The 12428-nt window shown below is 51.0% G+C and overlaps 1 protein-coding gene across 1 annotated transcript; it reads right to left on the reverse strand.

Moving 5' to 3' along the window:
- Positions 1–1367: 1367 nt before the first annotated feature.
- On the reverse strand, positions 1368–11755 carry arsj (arylsulfatase family, member J). Its single transcript, XM_066720906.1, has 2 exons — positions 10362–11755; positions 1368–3398 (listed from the first exon to the last, which is right to left on the reverse strand). Exons 1-2 carry the CDS (start codon positions 10664–10666, stop codon positions 2021–2023), a joined length of 1683 nt encoding a protein of 560 aa, XP_066577003.1. The 5' UTR covers positions 10667–11755; the 3' UTR covers positions 1368–2020.
- Positions 11756–12428: the final 673 nt, after the last annotated feature.

Consider the following 12428-nt stretch of genomic DNA (forward strand, 5'->3'; position numbering starts at 1 on the left):
GGTAGGGGTTTCAGTTTCTTACTAAATAACTTGTGTGTTTTTTGTATGCGCAAGCGTATTGCTTTATATGTGCATGTCTGTGTGCATGTTGTCTGTGAGAGTGTGGACATGCATGTGTGTTTTCTGTGTGTGCATGTAAGTGAATATTGTGGTATATTTGTGAGTGCCACAGAGCAAGTGTGTCTGTGTTGTGTTGTGCTGCGTGACAGGGGCACAGTGACGAGGCGACTGTATGGCTGCAGATGAGAAAGTAACACTTAGATCCCCATTTCCAGAGTTTGCTGTTGTGCTTCATCAAACGTGTTTGTTTCTCATGTGATTTGGGACTGTAGTCCATGCGTTTTTAGCCAGGCTCCTTTGCAGAAGGGAGGTTCACACCGGCTGGAGAGTTTAGGCTGAAGAAGCAACACAAACAGCTGCACTGACTGCGGCCGATGCAGTGGAGAGAGAGAGAGAGAGAGAGAGAGAGAGAGAGACACACACACACACACACACACACACAGTCCATGAGCTGCTGGGATCCACAGACCCTTAACTTGTATTTAAAGGGTCCCTATACACATATCAATATCAAATTAACTACCTTTGCTTATTTGTTAGGAACCCCCGAATAACTGAATACGAGTCACATTATTTATTGATTAATTGATTGATTTGAAAAGGGCTCATCCAGAAAGTACTGGAAAGACAGTGATGGTTTACATTAGATTAATAATAATAATAATAATAATAATAATAATAATAATAATAATAGTGATATATAATATTTTCTTCAAGGGCCGCATCACACGAACGGCCTCTGCCTCTCACCCGGTCGAGGTCTGTGACACTGTGGGCACTTTCAGGAAGAGCGAGCGTCGAAGGCCATGGCAGGCCAACGTTTACATTTCTAAATCATTTACAACAACTCTCCCAAATGCAAAGTTCTCATTTGCAATTCCTGACAAGTTGGCCAAGGTTTGTAATGTTATATTGGCAGGTTTATAGGATGCCTTTAAATGAAGACGTGTCGAGTGATGCGTGTGCAGAGTCACGGCTTTTCTATCCCAGGACACTGAGCTCCCCAACCGGCCTTGTCCTGCCGTGGAGCGTTAACTCCTGCTGACGGATCCAGCAAGAGCAAAACAGAAAATGTGTCTTTACTGTAGTTTTAAATATAATTTATTGTGAAATATCAGCCCCTGTCATCATGCTGGGATAACGGAAAGGGGCTGCCCGAATATCTGAGTTTCAGCTTTGCAATCGATGTCAACATGTATTGTTTTGCTTTTAAAGTAACGCTCCGACTCCCAGAAACACTCAACACAGCGTGACGGGCAGAAAGTACAATACGACTCCAAAGTAAACAGAGACCGAAGAAGGAAACGCCCTGTTTTCAAGGTTTTATTTTATTTGCCTTTTGTACATTCAAGAGGGAAACTGGAAGCAGAACCAGTGAAAACGGTGGTAAAAGACAAACAGCACTTGTTTTTACACAGAAAAGAGCACTTGTAAAACCCGTTCATTTCGTAATAAAATACCAATTCTAGGTACTTTATCCAACAATGTATTCAAACATTGAGATAATAAAAAACAGCTTCTCCTCTCAGCAGAAATGGCACTCGACAACTAGAATCCTATTCAGGACAGATCCTTGGGCAAATAAAGGATTCATAAGAGCTTGTCCTGTTTACATTCAGACTAAATGTAGTTGGTCTAACAGCCCTGAAGCCGCACTAGACCCGACCCACACAAAACACCAGAACAATGCCCCGACACAAGGAAACAGGGGAATCGGACTTTTTAGTCGAGGGAGAAAAACAAACTCAGCACAGCAGCAGTGTTTGAAATCAGCAGGAGGGTCTCATACCTGGAGTCTCATACCATACCTGCCGTGTTCCCCGGGCCCGGTTCCTCCTCTGTGGGCTCTCAGCAGAACCCAGGGCCCAGAGGAAGACTGACCCGTTTGTTCTGAACCTAGAACAGAATAATTATCCCTGAGAAAAACATCCCCAAGCGACACACAAGGTCCTAGTTCCCCTCAAGACTTCCTCCTCAGCTTGCGTTTCTTCTTGACTTTCTTCCTTCTCCTCTTCTTGTCCAGGTGGTTGGTGATGAGATTCCCGCCGCCCTCCTCCTCCTCTTCCTCCTTGTACCAGGGGCCCCAGACACCCCCGTGCAGCTGGGGGTTGCTGCGGGAGTCCTTGGCGGGGTAGCGGACCGGCACAGCGGTCTTGTTGTACTGGGCCAGTTTGAGCAGCAGCCGCTTGACCACCTCGGGGTGGCGCCGGGAGAGGTCCACACGCTCGTAGGGGTCGGCCGTGATGTTGAAGAGCCACACGGACTTGCCCCGGTCCCAGGACACGCGCTCGCTGTGCCAGCGGTTGGTCATGAGGCTGGAGAAGGTCTGCGGGGGCACCCAGTCACTGTACCCGGGGATGCCCGTCAGCAGCTTCCAGTGGCCCACGCGGATGGCGGCCTGGACGGCGGTGTTCCAGATGCCGAACCCGGCCTTCCAGGAGCCGTTCTTGGCCTTGATGTAGATGGGGTCGATGTTGTGCAGGATGTCCTGGCGGGGGGACGGCCGGCCCTCGCTGATGGCCTCCCACACGTCGTAGCCGTCCAGGTGCAGGTCCTCCTCCAGCTGCCCCTCGGCCAGCGTCACCAGCGTGGGGTACCAGTCGGTGATGTGCACCAGGCCACGGCAGCGGCCGCCCCGGTTGGCCAGCAGGGGGCTGTGCACGAAGCCCACCGCACGGATGCCGCCCTCCCAGTAGGTGCCCTTGCTGCCGCGCAGGGGCCAGTTGCTGCCGCCGGCCATGGGCTGGCCCCCGTTGTCCGAGGAGTACACCAGGATGCTGTTGTCGTAGTACCCGTACCGCTTCAGTGCCTGGGTGATGTTGAGCACCGCCTCGTCCAGGCAGCTCACCATGGCGGCGTACTTGCGGCGGTGCAGGTTGGGGATGGACCGGTAGCGCTCCAGGTACCTGCTGGGCACTTGTAGCGGGGAGTGTACCGCCTGGAAGGCCACGTACAGGAAGAGCGGCCGGCGCGGGTCGTGCGCCGCCAGGATGCCTTCCACCTTCTGCGTGTACATGAGCGTGGAGTACAGGCCGCTGCCCTGCCCCCAGGCCGCGCTCTCACCCTCGTACAGGTCGTAGCCGCACACGCCCGGGCTATCGCACTTGAAGTGGCTGTAGTAGTCCCCGCTCCCCAGCAGCGAGCCGAAGAAGGAGTCAAAGCCCCGCTGGGTGGGCATGCAGTCCCTCTTGTAGAAGCCCAGGTGCCACTTGCCCACCATGTGTGTGGCGTAGCCCACGTCCTTCAGCTTCTGAGGTAGCGTGACGTTGTCCAGAGGCAGGCAGTTGGGCTGCGTGGGCCGGATCACCGAGTGCTGCAGCCCCGTGTGGATCTGGTATCTAGACAGACAGAACAGAGCGGGAGTTTACAGGCAGACAGGCTGTTTCTACACATCCCGGGCGAGCTGGAAAAGACACTGAATATCATATCAGGGAACAGGAATGACGTTTAAAGCTCTACAGGCGTGATTTACAAAGCTTTTGGCTCCCGGTCAAAAATGTGCTTCCCAGTTTTCTGTGAGTAACTGTGAAAGTTTAAAGGTGCAAATCTGGCAATATATTGGGCTAGGACTTGTTGCTCTTGAGATTTATGTGCAAATTGAAAATATGAAGCTTATTTTTCACTGAAGCAAAAGGCTTTGATAGTGTGTCTGATACAGCCCTGACCCGTGTTGTGTGAAGTGTGGACTTCGGGGACTTGATTCAAGTCTTCAACGTCACGAAAGGCATCGACCACATCAAACCAGAGGAGCTTTTCCAGATCAGCAGGGACACACGCACCCGGGGACACAAATGGAAATGGGCTTCAAGGCATTCAAGACAGAAAACAGGAGACACTTCTTCACACAGAGAGGCGTCACAATCTGAACAAACTCCCCAGCGATGTGGCTGAAGAGACAATTTGGGAACATTCAAAAACAGACTGGATAGGATCCTTGATCACTTAGTTATTAATGGACACCAAACGAGCACGATGGGGCGAATGGGCTCCTCTGGTTTGGACATTCTCTTATGTTCTTATGTTCTAAGAGCTGAGCCTCTCTGAACCTGCTCCTGTGAATCTGACATGAGTCTGGTCCAGATGTTAGCAGTGCTCTTACAATTTCTATAGATTCATGCATTTAATTTCTTAATAGCACACATCACAGAAACATCAATGAATGAATCAACAAACAAATAAATACATTTATATCCATATCTGTAATGCTCAATGACCACATGCTACTTCCACCTCAAAATGCACAATCTTACTGCGCAGGTTTCCTTCTCCACCCGATGCGTTTTTAATCAATGTATTTATTAATCACGGTCCGGCCCAGAGAGATCTCCATCGTCCCTTCCTGTTCACCCTGTCATCGCTCGCCTGCGCACACAGACAGGAACACGCCCCTCCCAGTTCGCAGTCTCTGTCCTCTCTCTTCTCTCTGTACCCTCGGATGGAGGATTTGCTTTTGACAAAGTGCAGGGCAGCGGGGATACAGCAGCCCACACTGCGCTGCAGGAGTGAAATGAAACATTGCAACTGGACACAACAGATTATCAGACGAGAACTATGAAGCTCAGAGACAGGACCAATTAAAACAAGTTTTTCGTTTATCGCCGATTACTATAGTATACGCTCCACTGAGGCTGAGGAGGGATTGTGTTTAGCACATTATTATGTCAGAGTACACTGTCGCAGATACTGTAAGACACGACTGCATGTGGGGAACATCAATCTCGCTAGATTGGTACTGACAGTCCGGGGCCTCTTGCGTGTCTGAGGCTTCCACACAGGAAGCGGCCCCTGCAGTCCCCAGATCAGCGGCTCCAGTCAGCTGTGCCTCTAGCAGACCGTGGCTGGGATTCCCACGGGGCGGGCGTGCTGTTGGCCGAGCGTGGCGTAGCACTGTGCTTGGCCGGGTGCCCGGCAGCCTGCGGTGTTATCAGAGAGAGCTGTGTCAGTCAGACGCGTTTGGGTTTGCAGAACGAGAAGCGGCCGTTGTCTCGTCTGTGCACGTAGCGGAGGATGCCGGTGTGTGGTTTTCATCTCTCCTGTGCTGGGAAGAGGGACACAGCGGAGATAATTGGTGGCTGGACAGACCTGTAGCTGAACTGAGCTCATAAACAGTTGCTGAATTGGCCACCCAGTGCAAGATAACAAAAGAAACAATAACTAATCAATTAACTAATGACTATTGACTAGTAAATAGCCCAGTGGCTGGGCTGCCCCTTGGTTTGACAGTCACACAAACTGGACACGGAGATCTGAAGAGTGGAAATAACAGTTTAACTGCTGCTATAGGCAGGGCTCACTGCTGAGAAACCCGATCCACAATTGTTTAGATCTGTGCAGTGAAGGTTACATGCATAAACACACTCATCTTTGACTAATCTTCTCTCATCTCCCTCTGTCATTGTTATTCATTTAAAAAGCTAAAAAAATAAATAAATGGAAAATGTAACTTCTGTCCTTCAAAGGATTCGATTCCAGCGGCTCGTCATTCATCGTGGCTAATGTCTGAAACGGTCTGATTGCCCAGACACTTCCAGGAGCTGCTTAACTTTTTCTTTTTCTTTTTAATAAAGCTGTCAGGATCCTCCAAACCGACAGCTTCAACACTTCACAATGATCCTTGTCTTTCTTTTTTCCTTCTGTGATGCATCGGGCTGCAGTTTGCAAGGGGGGTTTCATTAGTTAACAGAGTTGCTGTGACAGGAGCGCTGGCCCGGCCTGAAGTCTCTGTGAGGAACGGACACGTCCACCAGCCAGGAAACGTGTGCATTCCCCACTATATTAAACTGCTCTGCATGGACTGCCTGGCAGATGTTCACGCTGCACCTGCCCCCGTGTCGCCTCCCACCCCGGCTCCACTGCTCTCCTCATGGAAATTAAAAAGAAAGAAAAATGCCCCGAGGGCAAAGCATTTTGATCTGCTTTCATCAACATGCTGGACACTTCTGCCCCTCCATCTCTCTCCCCCTCATGACATGCCAGCACGGATTAGTAACGTAAGCAAACACCTTCACGGCTGCTTTCACAGACATGACACGGTAGAAAAGAAAATGAGGGAATGACAGACCGGCTGTGTGAGCACTGGGCACTATAGCGGCAGGGCTGTGTGGGCACTATAGCTGCAGGGCTGTGTGGGCACTATAGGAGTAGGGCTGTGTGGGCACTATAGGGGCACGGCTGTGTGGGCACTATAGGAGCAGGGCTGTGTGGACACTATAGGGGCAGGGCTGTGTGGGCACTATAGCTGCAGGGCTGTGTGGGCACTATAGGGGCAGGGCTGTGTGGGCACTATAGCTGCAGGGCTGTGTGGGCACTATAGCAGCAGGGCTGTGTGGGCACTATAGGAGCAGGGCTGTGTGGGCACTATAGGAGCAGGGCTGTGTGGGCACTATAGCAGCAGGGCTGTGTGGGCACTATAGCTGCAGGGCTGTGTGGGCACTATAGGAGCAGGGCTGTGTGGGCACTGGGCACTATAGGAGCAGGGCTGTGTGGGCACTATAGCTGCAGGGCTGTGTGGGCACTATAGGGGCAGGGCTGTGTGGGCACTATAGCTGCAGGGCTGTGTGGGCACTATAGCTGCAGGGCTGTGTGGGCACTATAGGAGCAGGGCTGTGTGGGCACTATAGGAGCAGGGCTGTGTGGACACTATAGCAGCAGGGCTGTGTGGGCACTATAGCTGCAGGGCTGTGTGGGCACTATAGGGGCAGGGCTGTGTGGGCACTATAGGAGCAGGGCTGTGTGGGCACTGGGCACTATAGGGGCAGGGCTGTGTGGGCACTATAGGAGCAGGGCTGTGTGGGCACTATAGCAGCAGGGCTGTGTGGGCACTATAGGAGCAGGGCTGTGTGGGCACTGGGCACTATAGGAGCAGGGCTGTGTGGGCACTATAGCTGCAGGGCTGTGTGGGCACTATAGGAGCAGGGCTGTGTGGGCACTGGGCACTATAGGAGCAGGGCTGTGTGGGCACTATAGCTGCAGGGCTGTGTGGGCACTATAGGAGCAGGGCTGTGTGGGCACTGGGCACTATAGGAGCAGGGCTGTGTGGGAATCTATAGCTGCAGGGCTGTGTGGGCACTATAGGAGCAGGGCTGTGTGGGCACTATAGCTGCAGGGCTGTGTGGGCACTGGGCACTATAGGGGCAGGCCTGTGTGGATACCAGGCATTATCGCTGTGTTTTGGCTCTGTCGTTGGGCAGAACAGGAAGGAAACACACTCGCTCCCCATCTGCACACAGAGCAGCGATGACAGACTCATGTGACTGAACTGACTCAGACTCGGGTTTCCTGCAGCACAGTGGAGGCTCTAACCCCAGACTAGGGCGACGCTGTGGCCTGGTGGTGGTTATCGTCAGGAGTTTGGGTGACCCCCCACTGTGAGGACCTGGCTCTGAGGCTGTGGGCGGCTGAGCGGTGATAAACTGGTTACTCGTGACCATGGCAGCGTCAATGTCAGGAAGCACCAGCCCTTCAGACTCACAGGCTGGGCAGAGGGGGGAGATACCTGCTGCCACGTGCACTATGTTAAGTCTACTTCACCCTTCGTTTAAAAAGTCAGCTGAAATGGATCTACAGAACAGGCAGGACTGCAGCAGCAGAGTGGGCATACCCGAGGCCCTGCTGACTCAGCAGAAACAGCTGCTAATGCCACACCACCCACCCTGTGTTTGGATAAAAGTGCCCGCTGAGCCTTAAGAGAGGCAGAGAGCACAGCAGCTCCTGCCACACATCAGATTTGTGCAGATGACTCCCTTTCACTCCTCTTTTGAAGTGACACCTCCTCAGTGCCAAATAAAACCACTTCCACGCCTCATAGTTGCTAAATTGCATTTGTTTTCAAAACTATTCAGGCTAACCTACATGTGTGTGTGTGTAGGTGTATGGGGTGGTGTCTGTTTGTAAGTTCATTGTATATGTTCATGTGTTCATTTACAGAAAAAGAACAGCACACACACAGTTTGTTGTTCTCTTGCAGACAATGAGTGAGGGGCTTTGGAGACTCTGAAGCACATTCTTCATTAAGGATGTGAAGACAGACAGCAGTCCGCCAGAGACACACTCTCAATAAACTGGGATTATGGCCTCACTGGCCCTTTGCCAAACAGCTCCCAACACGGAGAGCAGTGGGGCGCCGACAGGGCCAGGGTTTCGGTTCCTCTGAAAGAAAACACCTTCCCCACCCAGGTCAGGCTGCCGAATGTGTTTGCCCAGCTTCAGAAATCCCTTGAATTAAATTTCTCATAATAGTTTGTCATTTTTAAGACCCATATCGGTTCTTGGAAAAGTTCATAAGAAAATTGTCTGATCAATGAATGGATTCGAACAGCACAGCTTAAGGAAAGATAAATGGCGCCAGAGATGCTTTGGTTAAATCATGTGATGTTATGAATACTTCTCTCTGGCCTCAAACAAGCCTTTTAATATTGTGAAATGCTTCTTGCAACATGCATCTGATTGGGGACAGCATCTGAATTCACTTTTCAGGTCAGGAGCTTTTAAAATGACAGAACTCGGTTCATAGCTCCACAGCGCTCTGAAGCAGCTGGGAAGGGAGGCGCATACAGCTGGCCGTGTGAACCAGGGGCGCCCGCAGCGGGTTCGAGAGCTCAGAGCACCGACGCTCTCAGCACAAACCGTTAACTGACAAAATAAATAAATAAACTCGATATAAATACAGCAGCCCATACAGTATACGTACAGTAATGCATCGTTTCTAGTTGTGGTTATATGTCCCTCATCGACTCCCGTCTCCAGCCTGTTCACCGGCCTGTCCTCAGGGAGGCAGGAGTCCAGGTAATTTCAGGGAACAATGTGCTCTCTGAACGCTCTGGCACAGCTCCACTAAGAGGCGAGCTTCTCTTTTTTGCTGTGTTGATGGAACGGTACCATATTCTGCTAACAATCCCAGCTGCTTCTCTACACAGTCGTCCAAAACCGTTTGAAGTCTGGGATGAAACCCGCAACTCTGCAGCGCTTTATCTCCTGCCTTTCTTTCTGAATGGGCAGCCTCTTGGCACTCGTCTAGATCAAACATGTCAGACCAGCCCTGGGATCACTGTCCCGCTCAGTTTGCACACTCCATTCAAACCGGGATCAATTTAATCAAACTCTCATTGGCGCACTTGAGGATCGCCCAGCATGAACACAGAGTAAGCATCCGCGGTGTGAGTAGTTCATTAACAGCCACCTCGAACGAGCGCTGAGAAACACGGCCTGTTATCGACTACAGATCAAAAGACACCAGTGGTTGCTCACCCTCAAATAAAGAGAAAGAGCTGAGGAGATGGGGGGTGCTGCGGACTGAGGGAGTCACCCAAGCTCCCCACGATGACCACCAGCAGCAAAGCAAAGGAGTCTCTTTGGTCAGTCCCAGACCTCCGGGGCCACAGTCTAGTGGTAAAGTGGGCCAGAACAGAGGTTTGGTCACATGCACAAAATGATTAATCTACAGCAGGTCGATGTGAACCCTGGACACAACATCTCATACAATAAGGATGTGTCAGTCGTGCTGGGCAGGGGCTATGAGCTACACAGCATAGACCTGAAGAACACGTGAGAATATCAGCTAAAACACGTTTGCGTTCATACTAATGAAATATTTATATCGAGTTTCTCATCCCTGTATAGATATGAACTTTACTGAGACAGTTGTGCATGATGGGTAATACTATCGATACAATCCAAGGGAAATGTTTTAGGGATATTGATACTGAAAGTAAAAGAGTTAATATTATGGCTGCTTCCCATTCATGTAAAAATATGTGTATATACACCCTAAAGTCCCAGTGTTGTACGGATGACAGAACAGTTCCTAATCCTAGTGCAATAGCCCAGGAAGCCCAGTGGACGCGGAGAGGAGGACGGTCTTCTCAGGCGCAGGGTTAAGTGTCACTTTGCAGACCAGGGAACTTCCTGGAGCTGTGAAACCCGTCTTCAGGGGATCAGGGTCGGTGTTGTGCTCAAGGCAATCTGGACCACTGAGCACTTTTCACATTGCAAACCTGATACCCCTGGGAGGAGAGAGCCTGTCAGAGCTCTGCTGCGGACCTAACCTACTTGTTTCTGGCGTTTTTGTGTTAAGAGGAACGGGGTAGATGCTTATGTAATAAAAACAAAAACGTTGTCTATGGTTGTGTTTTTGAATTGGCCTGGGAGCCTTAAAATTGCAGTTCAATGCATTGAAAACGACGTTTCCACGCAGCTGTTTAAAGCAGCCGATTCAGACGTTGTTCTGCACAAGACAAAGGTGGGGTCTGAAGGGTCAAAACTGGACATACTGCATTCCTGCTACTGTCCATTATTACACTTACCTGCCCGTTATGAACTGGCTCCTGGAGGGGCTGCAGATCGGCTGCACGTAGTAATTCTCCAGTTTCACTCCCTCCGCGGCCAGCCTGTCCAGGGTCGGGGTTTTAATCTCGGAGCCGTGGTAACCCACGTCTCTGAAGCCTTGATCGTCAGCCAGGATGAAAATAATATGCGGCTGGGAGGCGTGTTTGTCCAGTTCGTTGCCCTCTCTGTCCGCCCCCTTGGTGCGCAGGTTTCCCCACTGTGAGTGACCGAGAGCCGGCGCGCTGATGGCAGAGACGCACGTCAAGGTGACCCACAGCAGCATGTCCAAGCCAGGTCAATGAACCGCCATGGGAACCAGCATGTCCACAGTGAAGTCAATGAACTGCCATGGTGACCCACACCAACATGTCCACAGTGAAGTCAATGAACCGCCATGGTGACCCACACCAACATGTCCACAGTGAAGTCAATTAACAGCCATGGTGACCCACACCAACATGTCCACAGTGAAGTCAATTAACAGCCATGGTGACCCACACCAACATGTCCACAGTGAAGTCAATTAACGGCCGGCAGCCCCGCTTGCACTGCCAATCGGCGTCAGCAGCCAAAGAGACTGAAAGAAAACAAAACTGGAAAAATCACAGAAAGGATCAAACTGTCAGTCCACAGTGCGAGGAGTGTCCCGTCAGACCAGCACACGTGTGGGGGTTAAAAAGAAACTTGGAAATCGTGCTATAGTTTTTTTTCAATCTTGTTTTGTCACACAGCTGTGTTGCCAGCCCTGCATTCCCACTTATTTCATGTATCTGCAGCTCAGGATCAGTGTTAAGTTCCCCAGAAGAACCATAACATAAAATAAAATAAAATATGTGAAGAGATTAATAAAATCAAGAATTTATTTTCCAGCGCGACTCTCTGCGTCTAACTTCGGCGACCGAAAGCCGTTTCCAGCTGCAGGCGTCCATGTCCCGCAGCGGCGCGGCGCCGTGTCCCATCAGCTGCGCCAGGGCGACACATGCGCTGCAGTTGTCCTTCACTGCTGTGTGAAGCCGCTCATCTGCAGCAGCCGTCCTTCGCCGGGATTAAAGACTCACTTTTTCCTTTCCTGCGAGGAATCACTTCCACCCTTTCAGGATCCCGTATTCAATGCTTTCACCGTCAGCTCCCTGCCGCCCGTCTCCCGGTGCCTTTCACGGGTCTGCTTCTCATGAATGCCATGATGAATGCCAGCCTCCCTGCAATGCAAGTGCCCTGACTGCGCCTCCTCCGCCACCCGAGCAGCTCCGTCCCACAGCGGCGGCCGGACGCGGAGAAGAGAGCCGGTGCGCAGTGCCTGTGCGTCGGCGCGGAGTGTGTGTTTGTGCGCTGCAGCGCTTCTGTCGGTGGAGACCCTCTCTCTCTCTCTCTCTCTCTCCCTCCCTCTCTCTCTGTCTCCCTCTCCCTCTCTCTCTTCCTTCACTTCCCTTCCCAACCCTCTCTCTCTCTGGGGGGGGGTGTGTGCTGCTGGGACTCGACACTTTTGTATTGTGTGTGTTCTTCGTTATTACTATTATGCCATTGAACCGTTGACGTTTTGGATTAGAGGTTACTTGAAATTACACCCACACACTTTTTAAAAATGACTTCGGCTGTTATTATAATGAGATTATTTCAGAGTATGATATTTCACATTTGGTGTTTTTTTTTTTGGAGGGTGGTGACCTTATAACACCTGCTGTACAGTTTACAGGAGAGATGGGTGTCTGCGGGGCTGTGTGAGGTCAGTGCGGGGTCTCGGGCGGGGGTCGGGGCGCCGGTGGGCTTCACAGGAAGCAGGAGAGCCGCCCCTGGGCTTCTGCTCATTCCACTGGATGAGCAACAAAACAGAAACGCAGCACAAACATCTTACAACTCTGCACTTATTTTATTTTACTACCTAAGGAGTTTAAATAACAAGAAACAAACAATGATATCAGCATCTTTCAGTTGCCTATAGCAGATGTCATCTATCTATCTATTGTATTGCTGTCTCGCTGTTTCTGAAAGGATAATAACACTGATGTTTGGTTACCTCGAGAGCCCGGGACCTCGGCTGTGTGCCG

The sequence above is a fragment of the Amia ocellicauda genome, chromosome 13 (genome assembly GCF_036373705.1).
Source record: "Amia ocellicauda isolate fAmiCal2 chromosome 13, fAmiCal2.hap1, whole genome shotgun sequence".
NCBI classification, from domain to species: domain Eukaryota; kingdom Metazoa; phylum Chordata; class Actinopteri; order Amiiformes; family Amiidae; genus Amia; species Amia ocellicauda.